Source organism: Enoplosus armatus, chromosome 16 (genome assembly GCF_043641665.1).
Source record: "Enoplosus armatus isolate fEnoArm2 chromosome 16, fEnoArm2.hap1, whole genome shotgun sequence".
Lineage (NCBI taxonomy): Eukaryota > Metazoa > Chordata > Actinopteri > Centrarchiformes > Enoplosidae > Enoplosus > Enoplosus armatus.
In genome coordinates, this window is record NC_092195.1 from 13,746,759 (window position 1) to 13,763,192 (window position 16,434).

The window sequence follows — 16,434 nt, forward strand, 5'->3', positions numbered from 1 at the left end:
TTCCTGCATCAGATAGTTCTTTAGCCTTAACAATCAGGACATTCCTTGCTTCTTCATAACACCTAGGCGCAGCCTTACAAGTATGTTTCTTTTACTGCTGTTTTTAAACTCTGTCTTTGGAAAATTGCTCTCTCTTTTCTGTGCTCTATCTCACTATTGCATATATGCATTTGACTTTTATAGCTGCAGGACTTTGAAGCTGCTCTGAAGCAGCGAGACGGCATCATCACCCAGCTCACAGCTAACCTTCAGCAGGCTCGGGAAGAGAAAGACGAAATCATGAAAGAATTCCTGGAACTGACAGAGCAAAGCCAAAAACTACATATTCAGTTCCAGCAGGTGGGACCTCTGAAGTCTAAACTACTATGTTAGTTCGGGATAGTAGCTATTCTATCCTACACTACCCAGCCACTACAGCTTGTTACACTGCTATAATTTTATTATACTTGCTATCAATGTATTCAATTAGAAATTAATTTGTCTATGGAAAAATCACAGCTGCAGGCGGGCGAGACACTGAGGAACACCAGCCACAGCAGCACAGCAGCTGATCTTCTGCAGGCCAGGCAGCAGCTCATGCAGTACCAACAGCAGCTGGAGGAGCTCCAGCAGAAGCTGACTGAGACGGAGATGGTAAGAAGTTGCCTATTGTGATCACGCAGATATCTTTTCAACATATTCTGTCAAATGTAAGTGCTTATACAGTATGTTCTCAATGTTGCCCCTGAATCTCTAATGATTGGTTTTCTTTGTAGTCAGGGAGAAGATTAGAAGAATCATTCACACAAAGGATAAACGAGAAGGACCTGCTGATTGCTGAACAAAAAAACGTAATTTTGAGTCGGGAGCAGTCGCTGACAGAGTTGAGAATGGCGAAGGAGTCTTTTGCCCAAATACTGAAAGAGAAAAATCAGTTCATTTCAGAGCAAACTGCAATAATTACAGAACACGAGCTGTCATTGACCCTGCTCAGAGAAGAACTTGTCCATGTGGGACGGACTACAGATGAGAGTATTATACACCAGTCAGATGAGAAAGAACTGATTATAACTGAGCAAGAGAGAGTCATTTCAGAACGTGACTGCTCTCTTACTCAGCTCGAGGATGAGCTGGAGTCCTCTGAAAAACGCCTGCGTGACCTACAACAACGAATAGCTGCAAAAGAATCAGAGCTTGAAAGATGCGTGGATGAGTTGGAAAGCACTAAGTCTGACTTTGAAAGCTGTAAGAGTGACAGAGAGAGTTGTAAATTAGAATTAGAGAAAGAGCGAATGGAGTTAGAAAGCTGTAAGGGTGAACTTGCAACCTCCAGGCAGAAAGAGCGGATGTCATCTAATGAAATCATGCAGCTCATGGGCACAGTAGAGGACTTGCAGAAGCGTTGTCACCAGGGCAGCCTGTCTGAGACTGACATTGTCCAGAAAATGCAGGAACAGACTGTACGGAAGCTCGAACTTCTCAGGGCAGAGCTGGATGAGATGTACGGCCAGCAAATTGTCCAGATGAAGCAGGAGCTTAATTTGCAGCATGCTGCCAAAGTGGAGCAAATGACGGGGCAACATCGTGCTGAGCTCGAGCTTCTGAAAGCACAGCAGCTGTCTCAAAGCTCCTCTGTTAGCACTGTGGAGGTGGACACTCTCAATGCTAAGATTAGGGAGCTTCAAGAGACATTACACCAATCCCAAGCAGCGCACGATAAAGCCAGACATGAGCTTAGCCAAGTCGCCCAAGAGAAGTTCAGCCTGCAGGCCAAGGTTGAGGATCTTCTCCAAGATCTCCGTTCTGCCAATAAAAAAGTGGAGCAGGTCTCCCACAGTCTTACCTCTCAGGAAAGCCAACAAGGTGAACTGCAGCGCCTCCAGGAGACCATTGACAACCTGAAGAGCGAGCTGGCTGCTGCTCAGGAAGCGGCACAAGAGGCAGAAGCAAAACACGATTCAGAAATAACCAACTACAAGATCAAGCTGGAGATGCTGGAGAGGGAGAAAGATGCTGTGCTTGACCGCATGGCGGAGTCACAGGAAGCAGAGCTGGAACGACTGAGGACCCAGCTTCTGTTTAGCCATGAGGAAGAGCTCACCCAGCTTAGGGAAGAATTGCAAAGGGAGGGCTTCCTGAACACAGAAAACCTTCTCAATGAAGCCTCTATCGAACACGAGAGAGCGTTGGATGAGCTGCGCATTGGTTATGAAGAAAAACTGCATTTGTTACGAAGAGAGAAGGCAAGTTTTGCCACAGAGCGAGACGAGCTTTTACACCAAATTCTTGGACTAAAAGAAGATCTAAACCTTGCTTTGCACAGCTCAAAAGCAGATGAGCTTGTCCAGCAGCTTCAGGAGCTTCAGGTAGAGCTTGAGGAACTGAGAAAGGGAGGAGAAGAACGAGCTCGAATGGAAAACGAAATTCAGACATTACTTAAAAAGACAGAGGGACTTGAAAACCAGACAAAAGAGAAAGAACAATGTTGGGAAAACAAATGGAAAGAGCAAGAATTGGAAAGGGAGACTCTCATTGAGTCTAATAAGACTTTGAAAGAAGAGTTGGACTCAAAAACTATGAAAATTGAGACACTCACAGCAGAGAACGGTCAAATACAGCAACAAGTAGTTGAGCTGAGTGAGGAAATTGAAAAGCAGAGGAATACTTTCTCTTTTGCTGAAAAGAATTTCGAGGTAAATTATCAGGAGCTGAAGGAGGAGTACACGTGTCTCATTGAGGCAAAGACACAGTTAGAAGAGACGACACTGAAGGAGACACTTGAGTTGGAGGCAAAAATTGCCAGCCTTCAGTCACAGATTCGGGAGCTGGAGGAGAGCAGCAGAGATATCAAAATGGAGGACACAAATACAGATCGGTCGGAACAAGCTGTGATAGAAAAAGATACTACTGAGCTAATGGAGAAGCTTAACGTTACTTTGAGTGAGAAGGAAAGCCTGGCTGGGAGGCTTTCCGAAGTTACAGAGCAACTGATGTGTACAGAGAGCAAAGTGGGACAGCTGGAAGACGAGCTCACAAAAGTGAGACAAGAAAATGCGAAGGTCATCGCCCAAAATGAAAGCCTAGGGAAAGAACTGGAAAAGAAGCAAGAGATTATGAGAGAGCAGATGAGGGGGCAGGCTGCCCAGAGAAAGCTTCAGCAAGAAGAGCAAGCTGTTGAGCCAGTTTGTTCTCTTGAGGATCATCACCTTCAGATTCAGTCTTTGCGAGAGGAGATAAAGGCTCTTCAGTCCTTCTTACAGGCAGCTGAATCGGAGAGAGACAGCATCCGGCAGACCCTGGAGCTCCAGAGGCTTTCACAGACTCCATCCCCAGCGGCAGCCCAGTCCTCGGGGGAGGGACCTGTTGAAGGACGATCCTCCCCGCAGAAGTCCGCCGCCTCAGGGTCAAGCAGGCGCAAGAGACGGCAGAGGTCGAAGCAGGAGCGCAAACTGGGCACCGCTCTTTCAGACTGCAGAGAAGAAAGACAAAGGGAGGAGGAAGAGGAGGCAGTGGTGGAGGAAGAGAGAGCTACAAGTGCTGCAGAGCCGGAGATGCAGCCTCAGATGGAGAGCCAGGTTATGTCATGTTCACAAGAGAGGGCCGGTAAGGAGGACTCCACTGACGGGCACCAGGGAGACGGAGGCAGAGACAACATCAACAAACGGGTAGGCAACTCACATGCATCTACTGCAGCACTCTCGAATAATACAGCCCTGCTGCCTTTTTCTCTGCTGCCTTTTAAAGTCTTATTAAATTACATGTTTGATTGAGTGAGTAAAGGGCTTTTCAAAAACTGTGCATGATGAAGAAAGCGTAGTTGAAATTGCATGCTTCAGACGTATCATATTCACAATTAATGCTGTGATGTTTGATATTGTTATTAGCTTCATCAGAAAATGTGTGCATTGCATTCATGGCCAGATCAAGCTATAACATTGAACAGAATATGACTGAGGCATTTCAGCACTGACATGTTTTCTCTCTAGTGACTAACGGTCATGATTGCAAATTGCTTGAGTGTCTGCAGGCTTGCTCTGAAAGGTAGCATTGAACAGCACAGTCAGACTGCTGTGTTAAAACATATCTTGCCGTATGTTTTTAAGTTGGTGCAGACCATTCAGAGACATTACAGTAAGTGGGGTTATTGTGGGAAGAATACCGTAAAAGAGAAAATGCACAGCCTGCATGTAACGGTGAAGTGTCAAGACTCAATAGATATTCTGCTCATTTCTACTTTTAAAGGGGAGCTGTACAACATTTATAACTTGCTTTTCATTTGATGCTGCTTGTCCTCAAACTGAATTTAATGTTGGTTTTGAAAAGGGTCTGAAAACAAAACAAAAGAGAAAACAGTCACCCAGTCTTCTGATAGCTTTGAATCATTGCCGTTGTGTAGAAATGTGTACATTCTAGTTTCTTTCCATCCTGCAGGGAGTGAAGGGTTTGAGGTGAGAAGCCATTTTACCCCAGTCACTTCTGTGTCTGTGTCACTTCAAGCTGTGTCTCAATTACACTGGACAAAAGATAGTGAACAGTGTCTGTCTGCCATTTCATATCTGTGTTTCATACTGTTTTTGTCACCTCCTGGGTTGGAACACTACATATCGTCCAGAGTGACATTTTTAATGTACTTGACCAAACAAGTTTAATGAGGTTCTGTGTATAGTCAAACACATGATGAACTACTTCTTATAAAGCTGTTACAAGCTTCATAAACAACAATTCACATGTCTTTCAGTCCTTTTAATTTGAATAATAATGTCTGCACTTGCTGTACAGTTACTTTCTGCTCCCCCTCAGGAAGTGATGGTGCATCTTGTCTTTCTGTCCATCTATGTCATATTTGTCTGCATTTGTACTGGGGTAATATGTGAGACAGTAAAAAAAGTATGTTTTTGTTCTGCTTGCTTATGTAGGTGAGCAGAGATGGGACGGGCCATCACACGGAGCCTGTCGTGTGTTGGGGAGCAGAGGAAGAGGGAAGAGAGACTACTGAGCATGTAAATGTCACTTAAGCTCACATCCTGCCCTTTGCTTTTCAATGTGGTGCTTTGATACATTATACAGTGAAGTGTAAAGGTCAATAAATAGGTGCTGAAATACAATGGTCCTCATACAAGAACATTTTAGTATCCTTATTCTGAATATCTCCTCCTTTGTTTGTGAGGTTTGCTAAAATTTGATTTTCCAAACACCTGTTCATGATTACGCACGTGTTCATGAGACTTGAATTATCAATGCCCCCAAATGACCATATAAGGCTGCCTGTTTCTCTTTGTTTGTGGGCAAGTTTCACTGACAAAAATGTTACCTGAGAGTAAAAACTGCAGACAAAAACACAAACAAATGTAGCAGTGTCAGTAGTGGTTAGAGGACTCAAAACGATTAGAAAGAATTACAGCTGCCATCCAAGTGTTATCAGAGCAGAGTCGTACTGTGACACAAATAAAGAGGGATGCTAAAAAACATCTTTCTAAAGCAAAGCGGTCCATGATGTTATACTGTCGGGTGCAACAGAGGAGGATCACCCTGAGGCAGCTGTCGGACTAAGAGAAATTTGCTGAATTGTATACGTTGCCGTGCAAAAATATGCCTATTAAATAATGAAATAGAAAAACTCGAACCAAAATCCCAGTAAATTTGCTTGTTGAACAGATTATTTAATTTTGCATTAAGACTGCTTTAGTAATATATTTTATTTTAATGTATTTCGGTGTCATACGGTATTTAAACTTTCTCTACTTCTGTAGAGAAAGGCAAACTATCTGTACTGTACATGACTCGAACGACAGGTTTGGGCCACTTCAATTTCATTCGTACCAAAGAAAAAGTTCTAGGTACGTGAATATTGCTGAATGACTAATTCTCTTAAATCTCTCATACTTGCCACTTCAAGTGGTTCTTGCAAGAAACCCAATAAATGTAAATGTGAGTTTTACAGGTTTTATCAATTTCCTCATTAGTAGGGATTAGATTTCTTAGTAAACTGTAATTTTCATCATAGAATTCTGTTGTTGTTGGTGTGTGTGTGTGTGTGTTTAGCAGCGGCACATCACAACACAGCTGCCATCTGTGTGTGAGGCACTGAGCGTGTCTTGTCTGCATGTTTTAAGCAGCAACATCTGAGCGGTTACAGGTTTGAAAGGACGCTGCACTACACTGTCAGATGTGGTGCGGACGAGGGGAGATTGTATCATAACAAAGTGTTTTTTTTTAAACAAAGCCTAATTAAAATGTAGAGTGCACTTTAAAAACATCTGTCATCAAAGGTAACAGAATCACAATTTCATAATTGTGTAACCCTAACAAATTTATGCTAATGCATAATGCATGATGAGAGAAAGAGGCCTCACTGTTTGCCTTTTGTTCTCTGTTACAGAAGTGATAATAGCAGACCTCTCATCCTGAACGCAGATGGCTTGTGCTACTGCTCTGTCATAGAAATAGGATTTGTGGAATTGTGTTATTTAATTATTTATCTCCTCCGATTAGCAAATGGATGTAGCATGCTGCATAAATTAATTCATGATATATGCATATTGAGCTTTTTACAACTTTTCCAAAATCTTTATTTTGAATCCGTGTCATTTAGTTATCTTGTTTAACATTTTTAGGAATATTAAGAAAAACACTCACACAATATAAAATCTAATTATATATATATGTGAATAAAGGCATGCTCCCCCGTGTTAATGTGATGATCTTTCTTCCTTTGGTAAGGGTGAGTGCAGGCTGCAGATGGAGGCCCAGCGCATCAGCCTGTCTCAGATCCACGCTGCCCAGCTTGAGCTGCTGCAGGAGGACACGGAGGCCCGCACACACTCTCTGGAGCTGAAACTGCAGAACCTGAAAGATCACGGTGACCAGGGTGAGTAGATGTGTAGTCAGTTGTGTGTTTGTGGCCCCCATTACAGATGCTTTTGATGAAGGATCCAAACAACACAGGATTCTGGTTGGCTGATGTATCTAGCATCAAGCATTAATTCCAATTTTCTGCTTATTTCTTTTCCAGATGAGCCAAAAATCTTCAAACACCACAACATGTTACAAGCTGTGTCAAAAGAATGCAGTGAGATCATTCAGGTAATTATCGAAGACGAATAGTAGTCATGTGTGAAGTTTTCTGAATGAATATTATTAATGTGTGTTATCAAGTTACCACATGTAACCTCGCCTCTGTCTGTTCTGTGTATAGTGTTTCCGAAAGATGTTTGGAGAAGAGTTTTTGGAGAGTGTTGATGCAGAGGGCAGGCCGCCCCCTTCAGTGGAAAGACCAGAAACTAGTGAATCCACCTCTATTGTACTGGAGGCCAGAGGTAAATTGTCTCTTTAAAGAAATTACATGACAGTTTAAAACGAGTGTTACAGACATTATAACACGTATTTCCTGTGTAAGTAGCCCTGTGGGTCAGTATTAAATTCACTTTACAGCTACAAAGTGCTTTTGAGTACTGTTTATTCAAACATTTACACATATTCAAATAAAACCATCTCAATTTCTCCATTGAGATCATTCAAATTTAATGTAATCTAAAAAACAAATTTGTTTTTTTTTATGTAGAGCTCTACAGAGATCTTCAGCAGGTGAGGGAGAGGATTGAACAGGAACATCTCCGACTGTCACAGCTTCAGGCTCTTCTGAGAGCTGACGGGAACAAGGTGAAAACTTACACATCTGTAGATATAAGCTCTGTCCCAATTCCACACTACCTGCTAATTCTAAGCAGGTTTTGATTATGTTGTTGGTTCACACTGGAAAAATGGCAAAATAAAGTACAAAAATGTCAGCATGTATACCAAAAAAATACTTGATTTCTGAGGCACTATTTTCCCACAATGCATTGCACAAAGGAAATGAACAGAGGATAACAATGCTATCAGAAACATACTTACAAATCTGTTGGTCTCCTAGATGATGGAACTGCAGGTGGCTTACGATGAACTGAAGAGCAGCAGTGAGACGGAGATCTCTGACCTGCGTGTGCAAGTCGTCAGCTTAAGTCTCTCTACAAGCAAAGGTAAATGTGGAGTTATCCTCTCTAAAGCACTAATAAACCAAACTTTATTCTGTAAATGTAATAAACATACAGTGGTGAAGATTTTGCACATCCAATGTATGTAGAAAGTGTAAAATGTATATCTTAAAAATGCAACCTTAATCTTTCAAAAAAAGGTTCACAAACTAATTTTTGTTGTTGTGTTATTCTGTTTTGTTTCTCTCTGTTCATTCAGTTCTCTCTAGGTGCTGTTATTTATTACTGCAGTGACCCATTTTTCCCAGAAGGAACATTAAAGTTTCATCTAATTGATTCTAATCTTAAATGCTATCCAGTGGAGCATATTGAGTTTCACATTTCACCTCTCCATCTGTTAGATGTGGAGGAGCGGGCTGGTGCACCATCTACCTGCCTCGCCACGGAACTACAGAGGCTGAAGTCCGAGGAGCAGGAGAAGCAGCTCCAGCTGGAGGAGAGTCACAGACAGGAGATGGAGCATCTCAGAGCTCACTACCAGCAGCAGGCCTCAGAGACTGAGGAGCGATACCTCACGGAGCTCTTCATGCTACAGCAGCGACTGCAGGAGGTCACAGGCTCTCAGACCCACTTCAGGTGATGACGCTGTGAAAACACATAAACACAAACTCTTAATGTTTCCACATATGGAACATATTCTTATGTATTCAGACTTAGGCAATGCAAATGTACAGCAAACTCTCCTTACATAGATGATGATAAGGCATATATTTGATAAAACACAGGAAACGTATCATAATAATAGAAATAATGAACTTCATTTATTTTCAAAGCAAAGTGCCTTACGTGGTTGAGCCAGGATTAAAACATTTCAGGACTGAGGCAAATAAAATCAGGCAATTAAAATAATACAGAAATAAAATGGAATAAAACTCCCAACAATAAAGATAGATACTAAAAAAAAAACATAGAGGATGGCAATAAAACAGTGTGCTAGAATTGATTAAAGGCTGTTTTTAGAAGTGATCATAAGGTGACGTATTTATACACAAACAAGAGAATAGACTTTTAATTTCGCTCCAGTATAGCCATTAATTCCTGAAGAAGTAAGACAATCTCAGGCTTGAGAGCTGTTTGGAAAAAGATGATGATCCAGTAAATTGATGATTAGATTGACATGATTAGACAACATCTGTTCATTCAAACCAATTTTAACATTTAAGGAGCACTACGACTGCATCCATTCAACGTCTTATTGTTCAGCTGACGTAACTCCCTCCCATACACAGCACTCGTGTTAATAGTTGCTCTTCACTTGATTGATTGATGAAGTGCATGTGTTAGAAGAACCGCAGACTGAGCTGCACAATCTTCTACAGATAACTTCTAATAGAAGCTCGTCTGCACATCCTGTGTAGCACGTGGAAGCTACCTGACTAATACAATATTCACCGGGTTGTTTAAAGCATTATGCATGCCTTTTGTTAGCCCACTAACCTATAAAAGTACCTTTTCAGCCATTCCAGGTGGCTTCCTGAGGGAAGTGACCATCAAAGCATTAAAGTGCTGTGTAGAAAACAAGACGAGTGTGACCTTTTAACCATGAGCCACTCAGTATGTTGACTTATATGCGGTCTTTGAGGAACTTCAAGTTCACACTCAAATGGCAAAAAGTGTCTGGAGTGTGTGTGAACCTGTGTATCAGCCGTGACTCACCACATACAGTAAATATATGCTGTGTAAGAACAGAATTACATAATTACACAGAATAAAATTGAAGCCTGTGTGGGAACTGTTAACTCTTTACTCTAGTGAATAATCTATTAGGAGACCACTCATATCTATGACCTGCTGTTTGTTTATGCATGTATAATAACTTCTATCATAGACTCTTTCAAAACTAAACTATCATGGCTAACAAGAAGCTGAGTCCTTCTATTATTATAAAAACTGAGATGCTGCTGCCCTCCACTGTTTGATATGGTTTTGTTAAATACTCTGTATGATTCACATATATTATATCCAGCTATGTCATATGAAGATACAGTATATGTTATATTTATGTCCAGTTACATTAATTAAAGGGCATTGTGTTCGTTATGTTTTGAGCTGAAACAATTAATTGATTAGTCGACTGACAGGAAATTACTCTCCAGCTATTTTGAAAATTTCATTGTTTCTGTAACTTTTTAAGCTTTTTCTGATTTCAGCTTCTCAAATTTGAGGATTTGCTGCTTTTCTTTGTCAGATATGATCGTAAACTGAATATGTTTGGGTTTAGGAGTGTTGGTCAGAGTTTTCTTTATTTTTGGACATTTTGCGGACAAAAGGATTAATCCATCAATCGAGAATATTATTAAAATATTAATTAATTGCAGCCCTACTTATGTAATCACTTCAGTTTGTGTTTTCTTTAATACTTTTTGAATTCATGTCATTTTAACATTGTCCTGTTAATACTTTTTGTTGTCATTTCCAAGCCCAACCTCATCACCCAGTAGTCATTATATTATCTTGGGGAATAGCAGAAATATTTAGACTTATATGCTTACAACTGAAAAGCATGTAAGCTCAGCTCGTTTTGAGTGAATGGTACTCTAGTACACATTAATGGTTAATGTTTTAACAAACAGTAGCCCCAGTAAGCTGCTCCATGGTCCTTATGGGTACATTTTAAGAATGTATGTTTCTACTTAACTGGTAGCTTTGAAACGACTTTAAAAAGAATTTTAAAAAGAAGTAAGAAAAAAACAAACTGTGTCAAACTTATTTGAGGTTGTAGAACAATTAAATTTGACATTGCGTTTTCTCTGTCTGTCTGTCCAGTGGTCCAGAGTCCAGCTCTGAGAGGATGGAGGAGCACAGAGAGGAACTAAAGGTTTGGCTGCTACATTTTGCCCTCATCTAAATCTTCCACGTCACATGCATCACATCTTGCTACGAGCTGAAACGTGTACATGCATTAAGACGCTATGACAGTGAGGGTGGGTGGGAGGGGGCAGTTGCAGCCTTTAGGCTAAAACGTGCCCTAATTCCCCAGCTTTGCTCCAGAAGCAGCATCATGAACGGCCCTATATCTTAACGATTAAAAAGGGTCGGACGTTACATAACCAGCCATTTTAGCGTGTCACTCATGAACCAAGCGGACACACTCTAGTGTTGGCGGCTGCATGAAAGGAGGATTCTGTCTTGCGTGAATGAGCTTCACTTCGTTTAAGCCATCTCTTACACTCGTCACTCCAACTTCCATCATGTCTTAGTTTGTCTCTCCCTCACATCTCAAAGTTGCCACAGCTCGTGTGATTGCGACTCTTGCATCATCATGCAGAGGTCAGAGAGGAAGATAGGAGAGAACGGGAGAGAAACTGAAAAACAATTTGGCCATGATACACTTAAAGACAATGTATGTTTGGATTGGAAATTTTAGGCTTGAGGCGAGTGGTACTGAAGAAGCTGAATGACTGTGAAACAGACAAGACAAGGATTCATCACAAGACAGAGTGCTAGTGTGTTAGGGGAAAATGTAATGCAAGACATCTCTTTTTATCGCTTTATCATCCCGGTAGGCGGCGAGAACAAAACTGTGTATTTAATAGTGGTTAAAGGGTGGGCGGGGTTTAGCTACAGTAAAGAGGACCTGTTTATTTCAGGAACATTTATTGCCCATAACTTCATATTTAGTTATCTGCCTCAGCTGCTGTTATCCGGTACATTAGTTTTCATTCTGTAACTTGTAGCTCTGTCTTTCTTCCTCATTTCTGCTTTCTTCACTCTTCGCAGGACCTGGGCGAGGAGGAATTGTCAGAGGGAGGTGTGGAGTTGCGCTGGCCTGCCAGGTCTGCAGGCCTGACAGCACAGCTGCAGGCACTGAAGAAAGCCCTCGACCAGAAGTATGTCCAAGAAGTAGGCTCTCTCAAAGAGCAGCACAACAGGGAGCTGAGGAGACTGAGAGAAGAAAGGGAACAGGAGTGGAAAAGAGGGCAGCATCAAGAGGGGAGAGGAGAGAAGGAGCAGGATCTCAGCGGCATTAACGGTGCTGGAAGCTCCATTGAGAGCCTCGGGGTAGCTGGGCAGGCCGTCCTGGAAGAGAAACAAGACTGGGAGAGAGTGGAAGAGGAAGTTGCCAAGGTAGGTGACCATGTATTTTGTATTTTCATGTAACTTGTGTGTCTAGTCAGTATCAGTAAGGACACCGTTGAATAGTAGATGAATCCACAATCGATCACCAAAAATGCCCAAATTCGTGGTTCTAGCTTCTTAAATACGAATATTGCCTTGTTATCTTAGTCTTGTGTGATAGTAAAATTAAAATATTTGGGTTAAGGACTGCTGGTCGGCAAAACAAGACATTTCATTTGTCATCTGGGCTCTGGGAAAGTTCTCTGTTTTGTATGACGTTTTATTGACCAAACCATTAATCAGCAGAATAATCTAGAATGCAAATAATTGTTAGTTGCAGCCCTAGATACAGCATATTAATTTATCCAACTTTGGTTAAAAAAAAAAATACCTGTATGAATGGGGAAACAATTTGATCCCAGAATTGCTGATAACATTGTATTAGCACTCTTGGGTCTCTAAGACACGTCATCTCTGGATTCATGTTTTCTGACAGGCCATAGTTCAGATGTCCGTAGAGTTTGCACAGCAGACTGAGCTGGCACGAATCAACAAGCACGCCTGCCAGAGGTGCACCTCCATGCAGACCCAGTCGGATGAAGAGGAGTTGGAGGAGAGGGGGAAGGAGGAGCGGACTCCCAGAGCTTCTCCTCTCACCTCGGGCGCCTGGCTGGAGGAAGTGGAGAAGGAGAGACTGCAGAGGGAGCTGGAGGAGTTGAACGCCGAGATCAGAAAGTTAAAAGACGAGCTGCAGAAAACAGAATCAGGACCTGAGCAGGTCAGTGTCACAAACTGAGCTGTCACACATAATGCGTTGATTTACTGTCGACTCCACAGATTCATTTCATCTGAGACAATTCATTACTGCTGTGTCATTACTTTTCAGAAGCACTGTGTCGCAATGCAGGTGTTGCATCGATTCCTCTATCATTGATTATGTATGCTTAAGCTAATATTAATGTTATTTTTCACAGCTTTTTACTCTCTCAGGGATTTTGTTTTGACTAAATCATTGACTTAACGTTACAATGAAAGTATTTTTTTCAATACTACAATTAATAATATGGTTAAAGTTCTTTTATGTTGTTGTGTTTGAGCCAGGAGTAAAACTATGCAGCAACATTAATGTGTAGAGCATGACGTTCTATTTTTGCTATCCTGCACTGATCCCACTGAGGTTTTGTGGATGTACACTCAACTATTCTAGCCTCCCTTAATATTATTTAACCAGTAATTAACCAAAAAGCCGAACAGTAATTATGAATTATGAAATACAGTAAAGTGCACACCCACCCTTACTCTCCTCTCATCCTAATTATTTTACTCTTCCACACAGTAAACTCGCGATGTGAGTCTTTTATTACTGATGAAAGGGACTGACATGCACTGAAACAGTTCTTTTTATAATCACACACAACCACTCCCTATATCAGAGGAAATGATTTAATGATTTCACAGGAAGCATATTTGTTTATCCTCTACTGTTTTAAGAATAACATTTTAGATTCTTGATCATGCATACTCTCTACTCTGCGTGCACTGGTTTCCTCATGTTGATTTGGGATTTTATTTTTTTAAATCCCTCCTCATTCCTTGAAGAGCTAATCCCAGGGCCTGCTAGGCTTTCACTAACCATTTATTGCATGATTAGGCTTTAACTGTGTGATAGCAGTGGCTGTCATGTTCACTTTTCTTTGAGATGAGTTGCTCCAGCACACTCTTGGAGGTGATTCGTAAAAAGTTCTTAAGCTTCAGTAATTGGCTCAGATGAGTTTTAGTGATGACAAAAAATACCTCTGTACTTTCACCGACATCACTCAATTGAGGTGTTTATGTGCATTCGTGTGTTATTCTCTCCTTTGCACCACCAGGAACTTCATCAAGGTGTAAATTGTGGCGTTGATCCATAGAAAATAAGCTGTGAAGGTTGATAATAGTGACATAGAAAGCTAGAAGGATCTTCTGTGAAGACATCTCCATCTTAAAGATTACACTATTATGATTACTTATCTATAATTATCTATATGTGTTCTTGAGGCCCAAAAATGATGGACGATGCAGCTCAAGCTAAGAGCTGAGATTACAAATGATGAAACATCAGATATTCTGAATCAGGACTGATGTTTGTATGCTCAGTGTTTTTGTGTGCAGCTTCATGCCCGTTTTCTTTAGCTGATATTATAGAGCCATATGGAATTATTTGGTTGTCAAACATGTCAATAGACTCTTAATTAGACACACATTAGAACATCTTTCTGTCTGATGGAATTCAATGCTACAGACGAAAAATGTGGATATATGATATAATATAATATAATTACCTCAAAAAGATGTTCTTTACAGGCATTTTTATTTTTCTTCTCTCTGAGTGCACAGCTCTGTATGTTGTCTGTTATGCAGGAAACCATAAATCTGTTGAAAGAAGTGATTCTTTGACTGAAATCGGTGCCAGTCTCGCTCATCTGCAGTCTCTACACAGCGTAGTGTCTGGGAGTGAAGTCACTGGAGAAGCAGTTGCATTTCTGCTGTTCTTCCAGGAGGTGGCGCTGTCGCCCCTGCGAGCCTCTGTGCCTCAGGTGCACCTGTTGCCATAGCAGCACAAAGATAGTAGTGTTTCGGCTCCAAGGGAGTTAGAAGTGCGTCTTTGTTTGTGTGTGTTTGTGTGCTTGTAAAAGGGCAGTGTGTAATCGTGCGTCTCGCTGCGCCTTATTTGAATTCACTTTTACTAATGGTCACACAAACAGCCACTCTGTCGTTTGCTGCCCAGAGTTTTCAGGAGTCTGTTTCTCCAATTGCAACTTTGCAATGACGGGGCTGCTGTCTGTGTTCTCTCTCCTGCCTGTTCAGGCCTTAAAGAAGAAAGAAGACGGTCAAGAAGAAGTTGAGGAAGAAGAAGATCCAGGGGGGTCGGGAGTAAAGAATGATGGAGAGTCCTCTGATAAGGAAACTGAAAGGTAGAGATGGAAACTGTGTTTATACTGTTCCCTAATAATTCCATCAACACGCAGTTGTTCCTTCATGATAACTTGTTGCATATTTGTTTGTGTCAGTGCTAGTATAAAAAGATTAATATTTATTTCCAGAGGCCAAAGTAGCCCTCATTGTTTTAGTGTGTCGTCTTTCAAATGGTGACAAATGTGTCGGTAATTGCCCAAAGAAACTCCTCTTTACTGCGGCTGCTATTAATGTAATCATTTTTGCTGATTTCAGAAACATCTTGCGTAAGGCCAATGAGAAACTGAGTCAGGTGCTGGTTGACGTCCTGAAGACTACGGCTGCAGCGGAAGAAACTATGGGCCTTCACATGCAGAGTCTGTCTGCTTCCAGCGGAGGGAAGCTTGCTGCAGGCAAGTAACATCAGGTCTAAGTAGTAGTTTAAGGTAAATGATGGTGTCTATGTTCGGGCAACAGGTTCAGCAGCCCACCCACCCAAACATATTGGTTCAGATCTTGGTAGTTATCTACAAGCAACAAAAGACATAAGAAAACTGACTAGAAAACCTTTTTAATGTAATTATGTGTATGCTCACTACACAAGCATTGGACTTTGGCATCCCATATTCAGTTTATGGCATTTTATAGAGCTTTGAGTCAGTTTGCATTTATTACATCTGGATAGCAAAAACATTTGGCCTTCTGGAGTTTAATTTCAAACGTGATTTGACACTTGCAAAACAACACAGCACATACAGTAGCATTGACGTCACATCCTGGCAGCTGTGACTGCAATTTAAGATAACCTCCTCTGCTGCTAATATAGTCTGGTGTGATGGAGCAACACTGCACCATGACTACATACTGTGATGCTATTGCATGAACAAAGAGTGGATGCTCCTCTCTTTCTTCATTAAGCTTGGATACAAACACAACGTGCAAACAATAGCATGGACAGTTAGTCCTGTAATTTAGATGTCAGATAAATATCCAATATGTCTGCCCTCTGAATGGTTCATTATAACTGAAGATGGTGACTCCATGGGACCTAAAGACAACAAAGTCTCATGTTAACATGTGAACACTATAATACTAATCATAGCTACTTATAATAATCACTAAACTACAATATAGCTGACTGATAGGTTTGCCCCCTTCTAAATTATGAAAATACGAAATTCAGTATAATGCTGGTTTCAAATACCAAATACCCTCTGTATTTGGTGCTTTTGTGATTGGAGCCTACTTCTAGCGTCATACCACAGAAATGTACAGTTCATACAGAGACTACAGGACTATAGTTTGAAGGGACTCAACACTTTTGTGCTTTGATTCACAATTTTCCAAAAATTCTGTTGAATAATCTAATATGCCAGTTTTGTTTTGATTGTCCACATCAGTTTTTTTTCTTCTGAGAAAAACATCTTCT

At 41.1% G+C, this 16,434-nt stretch overlaps 1 protein-coding gene across 1 annotated transcript in view; it reads left to right on the plus strand.

Moving 5' to 3' along the window:
* The window catches only part of akap9 (A kinase (PRKA) anchor protein 9), a 60,720-nt gene that overhangs the window by 15,533 nt on the left and 28,753 nt on the right, over window positions 1-16,434 (plus strand). Inside the window, 15 exon segments of the mRNA XM_070921231.1 lie at window positions 184-339; window positions 499-633; window positions 756-3,644; window positions 4,896-4,979; window positions 6,700-6,847; window positions 6,992-7,062; window positions 7,175-7,295; window positions 7,541-7,638; window positions 7,892-7,997; window positions 8,354-8,587; window positions 10,769-10,830; window positions 11,733-12,080; window positions 12,568-12,849; window positions 14,919-15,025; window positions 15,282-15,422. Of these exon segments, the coding sequence (XP_070777332.1) occupies window positions 184-339; window positions 499-633; window positions 756-3,644; window positions 4,896-4,979; window positions 6,700-6,847; window positions 6,992-7,062; window positions 7,175-7,295; window positions 7,541-7,638; window positions 7,892-7,997; window positions 8,354-8,587; window positions 10,769-10,830; window positions 11,733-12,080; window positions 12,568-12,849; window positions 14,919-15,025; window positions 15,282-15,422 (4,982 nt within the window).